Source organism: Montipora capricornis, chromosome 6, assembly GCF_036669925.1.
Source record: "Montipora capricornis isolate CH-2021 chromosome 6, ASM3666992v2, whole genome shotgun sequence".
NCBI classification, from domain to species: domain Eukaryota; kingdom Metazoa; phylum Cnidaria; class Anthozoa; order Scleractinia; family Acroporidae; genus Montipora; species Montipora capricornis.
This window is the reverse complement of record NC_090888.1, coordinates 38,251,385-38,270,978: the sequence shown is the minus strand read 5'-3', so window position 1 is coordinate 38,270,978 and position 19,594 is coordinate 38,251,385. Positions and strand designations below refer to the sequence as shown.

The 19,594-nt window shown below is 38.3% G+C and overlaps 1 protein-coding gene across 1 annotated transcript in view; it reads right to left on the bottom strand.

Annotated features, from left to right (window-relative positions):
- Window positions 1–378: 378 nt before the first annotated feature.
- Window positions 379–19,594, bottom strand: part of LOC138052065 (phenylalanine--tRNA ligase beta subunit-like) — a 28,940-nt gene continuing 9,724 nt past the window's right edge. The window contains exons 7-21 of the mRNA XM_068898426.1: window positions 18,308–18,472; window positions 17,270–17,311; window positions 16,495–16,603; window positions 15,663–15,733; window positions 14,981–15,042; window positions 11,488–11,539; window positions 10,375–10,436; window positions 9,724–9,830; window positions 9,379–9,479; window positions 8,829–8,909; window positions 8,513–8,605; window positions 3,754–3,871; window positions 1,392–1,456; window positions 1,130–1,229; window positions 379–792 (exon numbers count right to left, since the gene is read on the bottom strand). Of these exons, the coding sequence (XP_068754527.1) occupies window positions 641–792; window positions 1,130–1,229; window positions 1,392–1,456; window positions 3,754–3,871; window positions 8,513–8,605; window positions 8,829–8,909; window positions 9,379–9,479; window positions 9,724–9,830; window positions 10,375–10,436; window positions 11,488–11,539; window positions 14,981–15,042; window positions 15,663–15,733; window positions 16,495–16,603; window positions 17,270–17,311; window positions 18,308–18,472 (1,380 nt within the window). The 3' untranslated portion in view covers window positions 379–640. The remainder of the gene's footprint in view (window positions 793–1,129; window positions 1,230–1,391; window positions 1,457–3,753; window positions 3,872–8,512; window positions 8,606–8,828; window positions 8,910–9,378; window positions 9,480–9,723; window positions 9,831–10,374; window positions 10,437–11,487; window positions 11,540–14,980; window positions 15,043–15,662; window positions 15,734–16,494; window positions 16,604–17,269; window positions 17,312–18,307; window positions 18,473–19,594) is intronic.

The window sequence follows — 19,594 nt, the reverse complement described above, 5'->3', positions numbered from 1 at the left end:
GTATATTTGATGAATTTTGGGTAACAAGTAAAGCGCTTGGAAGCAATTTATTTTGGTACGGAAAATATATTTCTTTTCACCTATCGCCAGCGCTGGTCTTTGGTAAAATTTTCCCCTTCCAGAGTGAGCCCAGGAAGGACAAATTTACGACTTGGCTGCCCGTCCCGCTGGTTGTTTTTGTCATCTCCCACTTTTAGGGAGACACGTCATCAGCCTGAACAGGGTCTTTCTTCCCTCGCCCTCTCTCTGGAGGGGGGGGGGGGAGGGGGAGGGGGAGATGAAAGACCCTGGGAACAAGGGTGTGAGTTACATTGCGAAATACTAGTTTGAACTGATCTGCCCCACCCAAATGATAATGAGTAGAGGGAAACATATCCATAAGATTTCTGATAATTTTATTCATCGATTGATTTGAATTTCAAGGGAAATGGTATTTTTTACTTCAGCTTCGTAACCTCAAAGTGACAGACAGACAACTTTATCCTTTGGTAATTAGTTTTGAACAATGAACCGGACTCTGGGCATTTTTTTCTGAAAATTTTCAAGTTAGGAAAACCTAGCACTGCATTGATAGACCTAAGGTATTTAAGTGTGCAATACAACAGAATTTTGGTAATTAAGTAAAACGCAATTTCCAACTTCAGAGAAATTCTTCCACGTCTAATTCAAGCACGGCACACGGCAGATTCAAATCAAAGTTATGGACGACGTCCGGGTGCAAAACACCCATTAGACCAATCGATCTTCCATTGACAAGGACCTGCGCACAACGACCAGGAAAAAAAGTTTTATCTAAAAAGGAACATAAGAGCCGTAAGTACCATGCTAGTATTAAATATACGTTCCCAATGAAACAAAAATATAAGAAAGGAGCATTTTTTCATTCTCTGTGATACTATTTGTTACAGAATAAAGATTTCCTTGACAATGATCAAACGTACGTTCCTCGAGACAAAAGTGTAAATTATGAAAAAGATATGTCCCGGATTGTCGAAACATCAGTAAGAGATGAGTCATCGCGACAACGTCACAAAGTGTAACCCTTGCCCTCGACGACTCACTGCCCCAATGACCGTGACTCCAATTCTTAAGTCTACAAAAACAGTAACTCAGTAAGACTTCCTATTACCTTCGTGTGCCTTTAGGTAATATCCGCGTGTTGACGTTTTATCTTCCGTGTAAGCTACCTCAAGAAGCTGCATGGTGCGATCCAACAACCCATGAATAACCTACAGATAAACGCAACATTGGATAAAATCCTGACCGGGCTATCAAAAAATGTTGAACACGGCATTATTGGAAAAACCTGTTGGCGGGCACCGCAGGGTGGATGCCCTTCATACAAACTGACCGACTCGCAACCCCTGACTACAAAAGATGCCTTAACTCACCTCAAAGCCAGGCGTCTTGTTGTAATTCACGGCACAAAAACGCCGATGATTTCGAGCGCCGACATCTAAAAAAATCATGTGACACTTAATGTTCAGGTGAGGTTCCACAAGCCCTTAAAAGTGCTGTTCTAACTCGGTCAAAAGTTGGTGTGGCAGACACAATAAAAAATGACTACGCTTTAGGAGTTTTAATATTGCAAACACGCTTTTCGCCTCGATAAGAAGGAAATAACACAACCATAGCAATCTTAAAACTCCACCGACTTACAACACCAGCACCCGATCCCACTTAAGAATGCTTTTCATCATTCTAACACTCAGCTCAGACGGTTAGTCCGCGGCCTTGTGAGCTGGAGGCCGCCAGTTCCATCAACGTCTGTTGCGACATTCCTCTGAACCGTGCATGTAGCTGCAGCTTTGAATACTCGTAAAACGGAGCATTGACATTGTACGCCCATTTTCAAAATTTGAAGCAAGGTTTCAAAGAAACACTTTGAATATTCAAGTATTGCTCGACGAGCGCACGAAGTGAATGGATATCGCTCGCGGACTGCATCGCAGCGCTCCGAGTTCCAATCCCAGCTCATACGCTCCAAAGAGCACTTAGTTTTCCATCCATTTGTGGTGGGTAAAATGAGTACCAGTATTACTTGTATTATTTAGGTGCGGTTACACGGGGTACTGTTACCACGGTAAATGACCCTTTACCACGGGAAACTGCATTTAGTGCGTGTGACCGACATTTTCCAAAGTAAATTTTCCGTGGTAAATTTCCATGGCTACGTCAAAAAGATCAGACGAAGCGCCCACGACATTTAACGTGGTAAGTTGGAAGGGCGTTTTGATGCCCGACGTACAAGAGCCTATCACGATGCTTATGATGTTGTGATTAAATTTCCCACCAATGAATTAAGTGAGATTTCTTTTCACCTCGGTAATCTTTGTAATGCGTGTGACCGCTGGTTAACACGGTATACTAAAACCCAAGTGGGAGGCACCGCGGGATAATTTACCATGGGAAATGGCATTAGCATGGTGTGTGTAACCGCACCTATTATCACGTGCACGTGGCAAGCAATAACTATTTCACAAAGCTGCCATCGTTTCAAGAATAGGGAAAACAAAGAAAGAACAGGGACACTTACTCATGAACGGTGACCTGCGGATGGCAATACGTGATTTTAGCACTGAGCATAGTGGGTCACTTAGAATTGGTATCCGTTCCTTGGTATACGGAAACCTCTCTTAGAAACACTAGTCAGTAAATATTGAAGGGCCGCAGCCAGGATGGAACATAGTTAAAATTTAAAAAACGATCTCTGGCTAAAATGATTAAAAAACTACGAGCTTTCGACTGCCCGAACTGCAGTCTTCGACGGGTAAAATGAATGATAAGAAAGCCCACCCATACAGACAGATACTTAGATTTTTATTCCCATCACAGCAGGCAACACAAGGTCAGCACAACATCAAGCCTCCTGCACAGGGCTCTAAATCTACCCAATTCTTCTGAAGGAAAAAATTACGTCCAGGCAGCTCTGGAGTCCAACGGTTATCCATCTAGCTTTATCAAAAGTATACACGCTAGAAAGACTCGAGCTTCTACAACAGATGTATCCCCGGAGGAACTCGTTGGAATGTTTTTCAAGATGGTTGAACCAACCGAGTCACGCAAGTCTTTCGCTTCTCTCCCTTACATCAAAGTAACTGAGCCTTTGACACGCATCCTCAAAAAACACGATGTCAGGGTTGTAAACAAACCATTTACCACTCTACAACAACAGTTCCCAGTACCGAAATTCCGACCTTCGATGGAATCGCAGACCAACGTCGTATATAAAATTCCCTGTACAAATTGTTCGTGGTGTTATATTGGGGAAACCGGCAGAGCTTTCAATACGCGAAAAAAAGAACATTTAAGGAACACCAAAACTGCGGCCAAAGGTTCTAGAATTGCCAATCACGCTTGGTCCAATAACCACGCCATTGATTTCGAGAATGCGTCAGTTATTGACAAAGGCACTTTTAGAACGAGAAAAACATTAGAGGCGTGGCATACCACAGTGACACCCAACGCAGATAACAATTCGTGCCCTTTACCTGGACAATACAACATTCTTTTTAACAAATATTCATAAATTTTCTACATTCTCATCATTTTGCAATGTACGTTTTTATTTCAATTTTCTCATCGATTTCTTATCATTCATTTTACCCGTCGAAGACTGCAGTTCGGGCAGTCGAAAACTCGTAGTTTTTTAATCATTTTAGCCAGAGATCGTTTTTTAAATTTTAACTAGTCAGTAAGTAACCTGCCTCTCATAAGTAAAAGTAGCGCTACAAAATTCATTACTGCCTCTACCTTTAAGCTCATCACTGTGTACAACATCAGAGATTTCAAACAGCTTCATGGGCAATGGCATCTTCTTGTTACAACCGACAGTTTTCAAGATTCCTGGAATCAGCGTTGTTCTTGCCACCTGTGAGACAAACACAGTTTGATCGAGGGAGCTTCGGAGGGTTCGATCTAACCCCCTAAATTAAAACAGCTAATGTCAAAAACCCTTAAAAATATAAAGTAAATACAATCAATGTTAAATGCAACAAATTCATAACTTTTCAAGTTAAGAGTGTCAGGCTTGGCTCTGATGAACATTTACTACGAAAGCCCGTTGACTACGATGCTGTGGTTCAGCTTTTTGCGGAAAGACACCCCCGAAGAAAGCTTCTTGTTGATTCAGTCTTTGACGGAACAAAAATTTGAAAAAAGATAAAATCCAGTAAGTTTTTATCATAGCTTTATAAATGCAATTTTTTTACATCGTCTTTTCGCAGCTTTGTTATATTTTGATGCAAACAGACTGGACCCGACGGCATGGCGTGCGGACGTTGATTTTAACGCTCCCACAAAAATTGGTCAACTTCTAGCCCAAAATCCTTTGATTTTACCGGGGCACTTCTGACAGTACTGTTGTTTGTATGAAGAGAGACAAGCTTTTTGTCATTTTAAACGTTACCACGAATTTATATGGAAAGAAAACGCTTGAAACGCGGTTCTGACTCCTCGGTTGGAGAGAACATGGCCGACACGAACTATCAAGATTTGAAAGACTCAATTGACTCTCTGACCAAAGTAGGCACTGAAGGTTTTGCGACAATTCACTCTGACATTAGAGAACTTGAGTCAAGTTTAACCTATAACCAAGAAGAATTTAACAGACTATCTAAAAAAGACGTCAAAACTACGGAGCAACATGAAAAAGCTATGGCAACTTCGACAGAGCACATCGCACAACTTGAGCAACAGCTAAAGGAAGAAAGGGAGAACAATATCAAACTAGAGCAGTACACACGGAGAGATTATCTGCGATTTAACAACATAAACGAAAACAGAAGGTGAAGACTGCAACTTCGATGGAAAAAGTTCTCAATTTGCATGTTACTGCACTGAAAACACCAACCTCACATGGTCTGCTGAGTGGGGCTACCAAACTATTTTTAGCGTCTGCGAAAGCAATAAAGCTGGAGTATGCATACTTTTTAATAATAACTTTCATTTGCAAATTGAGAGAACTTTCGTTGACCCCTCAGGGCGCTTTATAATTTGCGACGTAAAGGCCAATGACAAAAGTTTAACCTTGGCTAACATCTATGCCCCAAATGATGACAACCCAGCTTTCTTTTTGGATTTTTTTGGACACCTTGATGACTTCAAATGCGACGACATTATCATAGGTGATTTCAACCTTGTCCTTGATCTAGAGAAGGATAAATCAGGCGGCCTGGCCAAAACGCACCAAAACTGTCTTAAAATCATCAAGGAGTTTTTTGAGAAACTTGATCTAGTTGATATATGGAGAGCTTTACACCCGGAAACTAGTAGGTTTACGTGGAGACGACACAGCCCTAAAGTACAGTGCAGGCTCGACTCTTTCTTGATTCACCAAAGTGTTGCTAATATTACATGATGATGATATTACATGATAATATTAAAATTATCTCTGCACTCGAATTCTAGGGGACCGGGACTTTGGAAATTAAACACATCTTTTTTGACTGAATTCGATTACATCAACCAAATACAAAGTTCTTTTTAAGTCTAGATAAAGGCATTTTAAAGAGAGAACAGCAAGTCACATTAAGGTTAGTGATAACGCTTTCATCAACTCCGATGAAGATATTCTATGTGAGTGCACGTCTTTTTATAAGAACCTCTATGAATCTAAAGTCATGGTCACCAACTTTCTTGACACGTCAGCTTTCTTTGACGGTGAAAACGATGCGCCCCTTATAAGGATTACGAAAGAAACGCATGTGAAGGAAAACTTAACGAAAAAGAGGCTATAGATGCTTTGAAAACTATGGAACCTAAAAAAACTCCAGGCACCGATGGCTTACCAGCTGAATTCTGTAAGTCTTTTGGAGAGAAGTATCTTCTACTTTAATCAACGCATTAAATTACGCCTACGAAACATGACAGATTTCAATTACCCAGAGAACAGGAATTATTAAGCTTATTCCAAAGAGAGACGCCGAGCCGTATTTTACTAAGAACTGGAGACCTTTAACACTGCTTAATTGCGACTATAAAATAACAGCAAGGCAATTGCCGGCCGATTAAAAATTTTGTCTTCCTAATCTAATAAATAGCGACCAAGCTTGCTTTATAAAAGGCAGATTCATAGGTGAAAACATCAGACTATTACAAAGAATCATTTGTTATACAAAGGAAACTTTGATTTTCAAAAAGCTTTTGACACAATATAATGGATTTTCATTTTTAAAAAAACTCTTAACTATTTTGGTTTTGGCACTAGTTTAATACAATGGTTCAACATTTTTTTACTGCTGTCCAGAGAGCTGCATTTTAAATAACGGTTGGACGAGTGATTTTTTTGAAATCCAAAGAGGTGTTAGGCAGGGCTGTCCCCTCTCACCCTATTTGTTCCTTTTAGCGGTTGAAATGTTAGCCAAGGAAATCCGCAGAAATATAAAAGTTAGTGGTTTTCTGATAAATAATGAAAAAATAAAGTTAAGTCAATATGCTGATGACACAACGTTAGTACTAGATGGATCAAGGGATTCTCTAAAAGCTTGCCTTCAAACTTTGGACGACTTTTACAAAGTTTCGGGTTTGAAATTGAATGATAAAAAATAGAGGCACTATGGATTGGATCAAAATATGGGAGGAGTGATGTTACTTTTCCTGAGAGGAATTTTAAATGCCCAAAATACAAAGTGAAAACTCTAGGTTCACCCGGAGGAAACCACTAATTTAAATTATGACGAAAATCTTGAAAAGGTCAGGAATATATTAAGCAGCTGGAACTACCGTAGATTGACACTCATGAGTAAAATAGCAGTACTTAAAAGCCTTGTTGTCTCGCAACTTGTTTATGTCTTATCACCACTACTTTTAAATGTAAAGGCTATTAAAGAAGTAAACAAACTTTTTTTCGCCTTCCTCTGGAATGGAAAAGGAGACAAAATCAAGCGAAACACTCTCATTAATGACTATCCAAACGGGGGCCTTCAAATGATAGATATTGTCTCTTTTAGTAAATCCTTGAAACCACCTGGATTAAAAAATATTTGGATGCATAAAATTGAGGCAAATGGAAACTTTTCTTTGATCTTGATTTAAAGGCCTTCGGCGGAAAAACAGCTGTTACTGGCAACCTTAATGTAAATGACTCAAACAATATTCTTCAATCTAAAGATAGTTTCATTAGTAAAGTTCTGAAAATTTGGGCAGAAATTAATTTCGAAGACCGAATAGTTTCAGAGATTCACTTACTCAACCTAAGCTTGTGGTATAATTCGCTGATTAGAATTGACAACCGTCCCGTTTACTACCCTGAGTGGCATTGTGCAGGTATTACAATGGTGAAACATTTGAAGGACGATTCCAATAATTTTCTTTCTCGCACAGAATTGCAGACTAGGTATGGAATAACAGTTTGCCCTCTCAAGTTCTGCGGAACTTTGTCTACAATTACACTATTATGGAAAAACAGCTTTGCAACCAATGATACTAAAAACAAGTATGACAGTTTTTCAACTAAACTACTGAAACCTCAAAAAGCAACAAATTAGTTTACACAAAACTTATATCAAGGAAAACTGTACCTCCCAGGCAGGCTCAGCAGAAATGGGTAACGGAATGTGGCATAGAAGACGAAAAATGTATTAAGTGGCATGAAACTTACCAACTAGCTTTTAAGTGCAGTACAAGCACAAGAATTCTTAGTTTAAATCGGCCTACAAGACGACCCAAGCTGCTCCTTTTGCAAAGATGAACCAGAACAACATAGTTACCTCTTTTGGTCCTGTCCCAAAGCCACCGCTTTTTGGACCTTCTTAATACAACGCTTTATTTCGTCTCAGATTATTCCAAAAAACTACCAATTCAATCTTCTTATAGCATTAGGTTTGATGCCAGATTCCTCCAAAAATCATTGACAAATGAATTTTTGCCTCCTTTTAGCAAGACATATATCTGAATTTGTAAAAACAATAAAACGCTACCAAAGGTCACAGTAGAAGACTTTTTCAGATATCTTAAGTCGAGCTACCTATTTGAACAAAAGGCTGCGGGCACCTTACAAACGAAGTGGGAATCACTGAAAACTTTAATTTAGAAAACCCCTCTTTTTTTCTTGCTTCTTTTATTTTGATAAGTCCCTTGACCAATATGCCTTTTCGCAACAGCCTTGCAACCGACAAGGTATACGGGGTAATGTACACTGTTTTTACTGTAAATATGTAAATATGTTTTTCTTGTAAGTAAGTTGTTTGTATTTTGTGTGTGTGTGAAATAAAATTATAAATAAATAAAAAGTTGAAAAAAACAGATTGGCATTTTGACGTTTAAAAATGAGATATTAAAACAAGCCGACGGAAATTGGGTTTCCGAGGACTTGAGGCTGCCCCCTTTCATCGAACCCCTCTGCTAAAAACCTGGATCCGCCCCAGATCCCCTCGGAGAATCACCAATCTCCCCTCGGCTCGCTTGCGTGACCAAAGCGGGCGGTTCGACTAACTCAGAAGGAACTGCTAGCAGTCTAACTCACGAATCGCACTGTTGTCAACCTTCTGTTTTCGAATACACTCAGTTTTACCTGGAATTCGAGTGTTTTAGGGTTGGCTATGTGGACTGCTTTGGACGAAGATAATGGTTTCTTGAGCTTCTCAGATACGTCATCACGGGAACACTGCAAAGGGAAAAATAGAGATTGTAAATTTGCAAAGAAAAGGTCTTCTTGGATAACTATGGCTAAAAATTACTAATTTGCTTTCAAACATGAAAACAAGTAACCAAGAAAGCCAGCTGTTGGAAATGTAAGTATGAAACTGATTTCTAGCAGAATCTGAAGCAAGCTTAAATTTCAAATATACTTTAGGTACAACTTTAAATAAAAAATACCATTTTCTTACCAGTGCAAAAGTGAGGACCTCAGTAAATCCCGCTTGAGCTATTTCTTGTCTTAGCAGATCGCACAGGGTGTTCAGTTTGAACTGCAAAATTGATGAAATCGTTTTCAACAGCCTTTCCGATAAGATTGAATCGTTTTAACTGTTGTGCTGCACTCGACTGACCTCTCTTTCGAAACTACTGAAATAGATTGATGGGTAAATTCGTTTGCGCCTCTTTTCATTACAACGTATATGCAGCATCTATGGAGTTTGCTAACCTAAAACAGGAATACTAAGAATATTTGCCTTTTGAAGCGTGTCCAGAATGCATAACTATGATCTTTTGAAAAACATCGCTCAACGTCTGAATTCTAAACCGGCGAGGGGATAACCAAAAAAACCTTGCAACCTGGAGAGTTTTCCCAATTCGTGTTAATGTTAGCGAGAAAACTACCTCAACTTCGTTTGATCTGACATTTTCTTTGCTTTCAATTGACAATCAAGGACTTGCAAATAAAACGAAGATGAATTTATTTCCACCATTCGTGTGTAAAGAAAGCTTAACTCTGACCTGATTAGCAATAGTGTTCGTAGGTGGTATAGTCTTGACGATGTTGTTAAATCCGTGAGAAATTGCTACGTCCTCAATGATGTCACATTCATGAATAATGTTTGTTTTGTGTTAAGGAAATCGAAAAATCACTGATTGTGTGAAGGGTGATCAAAAGATATGCAGAGGGAAAGATACACGACGAAACCTTTCACTCACACACAATGAGGCCGAATTCTGTACAGTACTTGATTCCTTTTGCAATACATTATTAAAATACAGAGGTAATGGTAATGGAAAGCGAAGCCTAGGCCTCTGAGTTTATAAGATATAGCTAGATATGGCGTTGTACTTTATAAAGGATATCCGCTCTTGTTGGGGGAATTTCCACTCTGACACTTGTTCCATCATCAGTGACTTCACTTAAAAGGCACATTCGAGTCAACAGATCTGCTATTCGTTCTGGCGACTCCCTGTTGAAAAACAAGAGTTAATAGCAGTGGTAACTTAATTGCCCAAACGTCATGCATTTTTATCATGTAGAGAAACAAATGTATGCCTTTTTATTTCATGATGGCTTTAACGTGTGGAGAATACAGTTGCGTTGCCACAATCATTTAACTAGATGGTCTAGAAGAACTTGTCACTGAGGAGAAAAAATTAATGGGGCATTAACAGTGTAGTCACCGGCACATCTCAGTAACAAAACTGCAACATTTCTTTTCCGTTTTGTATGGATCACACCTACCACTATTTGCTGACTAATGTAGATTATATCGATAAAAAATGGGTCTTATTGGGACGAAATATTTGCAAGGCAAAGGTAATGAGAAAAATAAAAACTAAGTAATAAAAAACTGTAAACAATGTCAATTAAAACAGCATGCCTATTCTCAGTTGACTCTTGTCTGCGCTAACGGAGTTAAGCATGACAGTGATTTGTTCTCTTTTACTCCCAACAGCCAAGTGAATGACTTCCTTTTTCCAAAGTACATGTAATCAGCAAAAACATCTTACTTAATGCCAATTTTCTTGTTTATCTGTTCCACGCTGACCACTTCATGACGGTACTTGAGTTCCTTTTGAGGAAAAAAAGTTAAAATTAAAATGTAAAACTACATATACGCTAACTATCCTGGAAATCCAAAAAATCGGGGGAAAATTCGTTGATAACATTATCGATACAAGTTTAACAAGTGGATTCCATGTTGCCGTGCGTCTATTCAGTAACAGATCACAGATGACGTCAAAATGTTGAAAGGACAAAGAGAAAGTGGCATACAAGACGATGTTCTTTAAGATCTACGACGGCGACGAAAACGTCACCTCAAACTACAACTTTGCACTATCGCCATTTAAAATAAATTGCTACGAGCGGTTTCAGAGTAAAAATATAGAATGAAAGATTCACATTTGTACGCCCGCGTTGTCGTCAAAACCACAAATTTGGTGATTTGACGTCCTTGTTGTGCAGAGTACGGCAGGAATATGTGTTAAAATAGTGTTCGCGTTGATGACCCCGTCGTAGCTCTTAAAGTTTCTATTACCGACCAGAAACACGGCAACATGGAATCTATTTGTTTTATATACGTTTTTGCTGATGACATCAGCTACTGTATGCGTATGTCCTATAATAGTTAATAGGTAATTAAGCTTATGATATCATTATTTTAGAGGCTTCATTGTTTGCGGATCTTTTACGCAATATTGGGTGTTACTTAGTAAATTACCAGCGCGTGACATTATTACTGCAATCTACATGAAAATGTTTCCTTGCAACGAATTCCAGTTTCAAAAATCGAATTATTTGGAAAAGCACAAATATCGAGTACAGTGAAGATTCTTTTCACTGACTACGATATTTAACGCATGCAGCTTGTGGGTCCACGCATAGAAAATAACAATGCAAATAATGACCACCGCTGTGAGAAATCCATACATTTTAAATGTTTCATAAGCAGATGGGGATAGCAGCAGGCATATTACTAGCTTCCAACTGGAACAGCCGGATTCTTTAGTAACATTAAAGCTGATCTCAGTTTAGCATCATGACAACCTGTAGGGTCACACTCATCAAAGGACTAGATCTTATCAGGTTGTTTTCTTTCAGAACGAAAAACAATGACAAACCGGATAAACCACAACTGAGCCGTCTGGCTGCTCCACTTCCACTGACTCGGTCCTGAAAGTGACAAAATAGATTAGCATTTGTCAGATACAGCATGAAAGTAATATTGCCCGTCCTTGGACTCTGTGAAATAATTTCACTTAATCGTAACCAATTTTGCAAAACCTTGATAAGAAAAATGCATAGCCTGCTTCAATTGTATTTTGCCATGCTCATTACTGAAGTCGAAGCTTGTTCACCCCTATAGGCCAGTCTCGCTGACACGACAACCTAACTGTCAACAAGCCACCGAGACTTTCACAAGCATCAAGTAGTAAAAACCAGGGCCCTTTTGTTCACCGAAAGAAAGAGCCTATACCACTTATATACCACTTTGTAACAGAAGCATAGGACCGTAAATTCTATTTTAGCGCCCAAAAATGCAAACTACACTGTAAGTAAGGTACAGATTTTGTTAGCTTGCCTTATGCAAAACAAATATTGATGCAAAAGTAAATAAATATTGATACACAGTTTTTAGGAAGGGCAGAAGAAGTTTTCAGGACGGTCGATCGAGAATAAAGTATTTTGCCACCAGCAACAAAATTTACGGCATGAAAACAACATTAATTTTGAACCGTGAATATAAAAAGTTACCATCAGCGAAAAAAAACGAAGGAAAATCGAAAGTGACATCGAATTCAGCAGGCGCCGTGATCAAGTTACCGAGGCGTGGCAAATGATGACAAGATACCAGGTTTTTGTTTTTGTTAGTTTCCTTTTTCTTTCAAGTGTTCTAAAGCTTGACAAGAAATGTGCGAATTCAACACAAAGATCACAATCGCCTAACTCTTGAGGTTGACCACTGTTTCTGCAAAGTCAAAAATTTACTCGCCTAGACGAGGTTATCTATCACCAGGTAATTCCATCGTTTTGGAAATAGCAGCTCCTTCTTTATTCATCAGCGTCACAATTTTTGCTGCTTTTGGGGCTCATTTTGTTGAAACTCAAGCACGCTTCCAACAGACCTGTTTATTTTCTTGAACGCTTCCTATTTCAATTGCGTGCGTACAAACAAGACATAGCATATGCAATTAAATAAAATTTTGACAGTTCACATCAAACCCTTTTCGAAAGAACCTTGACCGTAAATAATGAAGCACAAAAGAGACAAAAAGCTTTCATTCAAATAATTCTTCACTGTCACATTTCCAATTTTTTCTTACCTTTCCAGAGTTGAGTACAAAATAAATGTAAATTGCCAGACAACTTAGATGCGACCTTAGTAAACACTGTGATGCATTCAAGGCGTTCGATTCCTTCAATGTTTGTTAAATCCATAAAAAATATGCCATTTGATTTCAGTTTTGTATATAATACCAAGTTAGTAAAATATTAGAAACAAACCTCACTTGATATCCAACGGCGAAAAAATAAAATTTTTGTCGAAGACCATTACTCGTCGCTTTAAACATTCCAGATATTTATTTTTCACCACCTGTCTTGTTCATCCAATTGACGTTCCATTCTTGAGCTCAAGGCGGGTATATTTTGTTTAAAGATCCACTAAAACGCCATTCGCGTTACAATGATTTTCGACGCCATTAAAGGTTAACAAGAATTAGTGAAATTTCCAATTGTTACCGGAAGACTCTGCAGAGTTGAGTACAAATAAATACAAATAGCCAGACAACAGAGATCACAGATCCACTTAAGTTGCTCGATTTGTTTCTGTCTTTGTTGAACCCACAAGTTACCAGAGAATTTTCCATTTGGTTTCAGTGTTGTCCATAACGGCACACTTGGCAAAATATTAGAAATACAGCTCACTTTGATTTCGGCTCGACGGGCGAAAGATTATTACTCGTCCCTTTTAAGATTCCAGATATTTATTTTTCACCGCCTGTCTTGTTTATCCTATTGACGTTCCATTCTTGCGCTCTATAAGGGTATATTTTGTTTAAAGATGCACTAAAACGCCATTCGCCTTACAGCGACTTTCGACTCCATTGCAAGTTAATTAAATGTTCTCCTGTGTGCAGCAAAGAAATCTACGCATTACACGAACCCCCTCAAACCTAACAAAATACGCACAGAAGACTCTATGCACAAAGACACCACTTAGTAGGGGAGTGACAGGCAAGACATTACCAACATGGAAAAAAAATAAATAAAATAAATAATATTTAAAAAACAGAGAAATATTACTCATTTTCAGACTGGGATTGCCATACTGGCAACCCAGTAACAAAAACCATTGCCAAATGAAATCTTACAGGAACCGCCTAAAAGAGGCGTCCATTCTAGTATGTACTCAAAAGAACAAAAGGAAACCAGACGACGCACATGTACAATGGAGTTGTGTAGGCCTGTCAACCCCATTTAACACACTTAACACACAGAATAGAATGACCCTCAAAGTGCTAAGTTTTACGATGCATTGAACTATAGAGAGATGGTCAAACGGGAATAAAATAATTAAAGGTGTTGCTCTTCCGCAAACTATGCAATAATAATTTACATCGCAACACGTTTTACAAAGTCTTTCCCTTTTTTACAAAACTTGCGTAGCCTGTGGTTTCAACAAAATTAACTTTTGTAGGGTACTGTGAAGTGCTGTTTTCTATCCATGTAAACCATGTGAGCGTTAGCCCTACTAATGGAATTGGGCCCACACAAGGACAGAGAAAAACTCTGACCGGGTGAGAATTGAACTCACGACCTTCGGGTTAGATCACCGTTGCTATACCGACTTTGCTACAAGATCAGACGGGAGCAGGGCCTGGGAATACTGAAGATGTCAAGAAAGGGTTACGTTTTTGCAAACGTTGGCCGTGTAGCACTTTATATTTTAATAGTATTTACTCCAGTAGGGTAATGTGAAGTGCTGTTTTCTACCCATGTAAACCATGATGTTATTTCATTCCCCATGCCAAAAGAAGTATGCTGGCCAGTTTTGGTATTTGTATCATATTTTGAACAATTCTACCCCTTATCTCCCGGACTACTACGAAATTTACTTAATATTTGTAATTGTTGGTAAAAACGTAGAACTTACTTCCAATCACTGTGAACTTACGGACACTTAATTGCTGGTTTTCACTCACGTGATCAACAGCCATGTTTTTCAACGAAAACAAAAGGAAGCGTTTGCATAATAATAGAGTTAAATTCCCGGAGGATTTGGTCGGGGCACCAACATGGCCGCCTTTTCTTTGTTTAGGGCACCAACATGGCGGTCGTGACGTCATGTGAAAACCAAGAATAGTAATTACAGTTTTTCATGACTAGGGTACTTGTTATTGTTGTTATCATCATCATCATCATCATCATTAACACTATTTGATCCTGTTGAAGCTTTGGTAACCTCTCCACTCAGTTTATTGTAATTTTTAGGCTAACTCATCACGTTTGACCTGACCAATGCAATATAAGCATCTGGCTTCGGTATCCACCTATAATACCCTGAGAGAGAGAGTCCTGTATGGCAATATATCTAAATAAATAAATACTTACACAAATGGCTCATCACAATACACACTAAACATTGTCACTAAGGTATCAAGCACAATCTTGGCCTGAAAAATGAAAGAATTTTTGGTTGTGTTAGAGCGAGCGAGTGGTCCAGGTTCGGGCCGTGGCCGGGCACATTAGGGCCGTTTATACGAGAGAAAATAAGCCGCGGCTTACGTAAGCCGCGAAAGAAACTGTTTATACGAGTATAAACTCCCAGGCCAGGATAAGACGCGGCTTGATAAAGCCGTGAACGTAGATTTTGTACCATTTATACGGGTTGTTCGCGGCTTACGTACGGTAAGCCGCGGCCAGAGTTAGCCGCGGCTTATTTTCTCTCGTATAAACGGCCCTATTGTGTTGTGTTCTTGGGCAAGACACTTTACTCTCACTGTGCCTCTATCCACCCAAGCGTATAAATGAGCATCGGCGAATTTTATCCTGGGGGTAGCCTTGGGATGGACTAGCATCCCATCCAGGGGGGAGTAGAAATACACTCCTAGTCGCTTCATGGTACAGAAACCGGGATAAGCTCCGGCCTAATGGCCCCTTGGCTCGTAAGCAGACTTTACCTTAACTAGAGCCAGAAACTATACAGTACTGACGATTTTGTTTAGCTTTTCCACCTCTTTGGACTTCTCACTAAAGGCTCCCTGTGAAAGGAAAGACAAACTAGATGGCATACCTTGTGGAGATCTGTGGCTGTGCTTTCTATAAAAACAGTCCTTGTTTTGAGAGTGATTTTGGAATGCTCGCCTACATGTGTAGGAAGAAAGCATTGAATGATAATTATTTTATGACAACACCACTACAACAGACTGTATATGCGTTTCACATACATGTACAATACACGAACAACACATTTCAGCTTGGGTTCAGTTTCAGGGATATATAAAATGACCAAGAACTCCACACCTCGAATCTAATTCAATTGACTTAACCCTCACATTAGAAAATCTTGTAACAAGTGTTTCCTGGAGCAGCTAAATAGTGGAGTGCAGCTACTCGATATAGTAAAAGAAATATACATGTATACTGCACCCTAATGATGACATGGCTGTCAATTTTTTATATAATGCTATACATGTACAGTATTTAGTAATGCAATGATTTGGTATGTCCATGATATCACAAACAAGAAAATTGAAACTGGGGCATAGAGTACATTGTTTGGAATCAAACTAAAAACCTTACACAGTGGCAAGGCATCTTCAAGTTCGACAAAATCACTTTTTCGTGCAAAGTTTCATAAAATAGGGGCTCTTGGGTCAAAAACCCTAGAAGATCAGCTTCATAACCCAACAAATTAACGGAAAATTAATTTTATAGTTGTTCGGTGAAAGCCTTGGAATTTGATTCCCACTGGAATTCCTTGTTGACAAACTGCCTTACAAACTTATCCGGATGCCTCTTGCCTAGTTAGTTTACAGTAATTTTAGTAGATGGAATTCTAAGAAACCCAGTCCATACATTCCAAAATGAAATGCAAGCAATTTCTGCAATTTTCTTTAACTCACCATTTATAATTGGTGGCATTGAAAGTACAACACCATTGGCATCAAATATAATCGGATAAACAGGTTTGTCTCGAATAATTGAAAGGTACTGTTTTAAATGGCTTTCCCCCTGAAGAAAAAAAGCACTATGTTAATGCAGTCATATTTACTTACATGTAATTCTAAAAGGACCTCAGACTTGAAAACAAACTGGTAATTGGTTGATACCCAAGTCAAACTTTGATGGGTTTTTGTGGAGTCATCACAAAGGCTTTGTTTACAATCACTCTAAAGATGATCAGAGTACATGTACAACTGGTACATCCCTTAAAAGCTAAATTAGGCAAAAGGGACTTATCACGAATTAAGATTTGAAGTAATTCTACAACACAAAAGTTTGTATAAGCTACTGAGTTTACCAGCAATTGTGTATAGCCAAACAAGGTTATGAAAAATTTTTCGATGATAAAACAGTAACTGCTTGTATGTAATGAAAGTAGCAATTATAATATGCACAACTAATTCCCACAGTATGTACAATTTTATTTTGTAGCTGAATGAGTGACTCACTGATGAGGGCCACTGAGGATTTGCTCTTCCAAAACATTTCTAGTATTGTATATAAAGGACTTCTAAAATCATTTCCAGTGAGCCACACTAGGTAAATACAGTGCATTAACAGCAAAACAGTACTGATTTTCTCAGGTGGAGTTTCTTTTATTTGCGTACATTCGCATTACTCCATACAGACTCCTCAAATCATTGCAATGTCGTTTAAAATTGCAAACATTCCTACCTGGTATAACTCCATTAATTCAACAGCAGTGAATTCTTTGCTCTGAAAACAGGAGGAGATTATTTATTCAAGGTAAATACATTATGTTTAAGGCAGTGAGAATGAATAGCTCCCAGAGAATCAAAATGTCTTCATTCCAAAATGCCAAATATCAACTAGCTTGAGTGACCTTTGGTTGCATGGTAACAGAGGCAAATGAGATGAAACTTTTGTAAACCAATTTGACTTTTTCACATTTTGAAATCAGCTTTAATTTATAATAGAATAATTAGTCTACAAGAGAAAATCAAAGACAAAGCATAGGTTGTCCGCAACTCTGAGTTTCAGACATGATTGTCAGACACAATCTAAAGCTGTCTGGCAATCACATAAGCATGAAACTCAGAGTTACAACCAATGCTTTATTTTTTATTTTCTCTCGCAGTCTATTACAACACCCTAACCTCATCAAGCACTTTCTTTCAGCAAAGACTGAATCACTTGCACCTTAAACAATTTTGGAGTGTGATTCCACAAATCTAATGCCATGTATTTTGCTAAATTGGATTGCAGTCAAAAGCAAAAAATTCAAGCCATTGTTTAAAAGTATAAACTTTTTCTCCAATTGAGCATCCAGGGCTCAAGATTAACGGTAACCCATTAACCAACGGATAGTAATTTTCAACGTTTGGTTAGCATAAATGTTCTTATGTATTCAAAGTATGCTTAAGAAATGATTTTTTTGGCAAATAAATGTTAATTTCTACATGTAGGAAAAGCTGATGTGTTATTTTCTCTCATTTCCTTTTTGTCTCAAACAATTTTGATCACACTCCACGATCAAATCTAACTTTTCTGCCAAGACTTCAATTTGATGAGAATAAACAGGAAATGTTCTGTACTGAGTGTCTACAAAAGATTTCCAGCCCTGGTAGTCGTCGTTATCGAGATGTTCAAGTTGTTTGAGATACAGTATCATAACGATTGTGAGCTTGGATACCAAACTTTATAATTTACAGTGTAGTGAGTGAAAAATTCAGATATAAAAATAAATTCAACCTGATTGAGAGGTTTAAACTTGATATCCTGTGGAGGAAGTGCATCATACAAAAATGGTCCCTGAAGGGTGTCAAAGTCATGTGTTCCTATGGCAACAAGGCTTCGACGTCGGCACAAGTTGTGATGAAGTTTATCTTGAAGATCAATGAAACTGTCATAACTAGCCTAGAAACCAAAGAACTATGAAAGTTAACTATAATTATAACATTTCATTTATAATTCACTTTCCAAAAACGAAAGTATGTCATGTTACATACATGTGCAATGTACATGTAGTACATCACTGGTACTGTAATGACCAGTAGCAAAAGATCCAGTTTTCAAGGAATAATCACTTAGGTACAACAGGTTGAGTTTCTCATACTTTTCACAATAATTATTAGATGATGTCATCTATCCCATAGGAAATACAGTCTGTACACTGTACATAGCAAGCAGCATTTTTAACTTTTCCCCCTGATCCAACATGGGATCCCTTCACAGTGAACACCAGTCCAAATGAAGCTATGATCCTAATTATTTTAGCAATTGTGTACAGTGAAGAGGTAACAATTTAACTACAACAGATATTCAAATTGTGAAATGCTGTAGCGATCATTTCAGAAGACATTTCATTTTACATGTACACATGTACATGGAAGAAAAACAACCTCGTTTTTTGGAATCTAGAGATAGTGACACTAAAACCCTGGTTCAAATGCTGTTGTGGGAAGTAACAAGTACGTCAACAAGATATGTTTTCAATATCTTTGAAGGTGAAGCAAAAAAGCGCCTTGTTTTAAGTTATCAACTTGCAGCAACAACTAAAATTGTTTTTTCCTCAGACCAACACGCTTTCTTTCAATCATACAAAGCATCACATCAGATCACCACTGGCTTTTTACAAGCTTTCTTTTAGTGATATGACAATTAATGGGTGAGTTATACTGTAAAATAAATAGACCCCTTTCTGGCTTGCTGGTACATTGTATTTTGGCTGAGAAATTACCCTCAAAATTTCATACTTGCCCTCAAAGCTTTGCCTCTCGGCCAAATATTCATCTTTCAGAAAATCTCCCATCCATGGACATTATCAGCCAACATACCTGCCCAAAGGGGTTTATTTACTAAATAGTTCATCATTACATAAGATTGTACCTTTATGTTTTGTCTATACAGGTACAATAGTACATACTGCTTGCCCATAAAACAGCTGACAGGGGCCTTTGAACTAAACAAGAATCAAGGAGTAGTAGTTACATGTAAATGCCCACATAATTACATTAAAGGGGCTATGTCACGTTATTT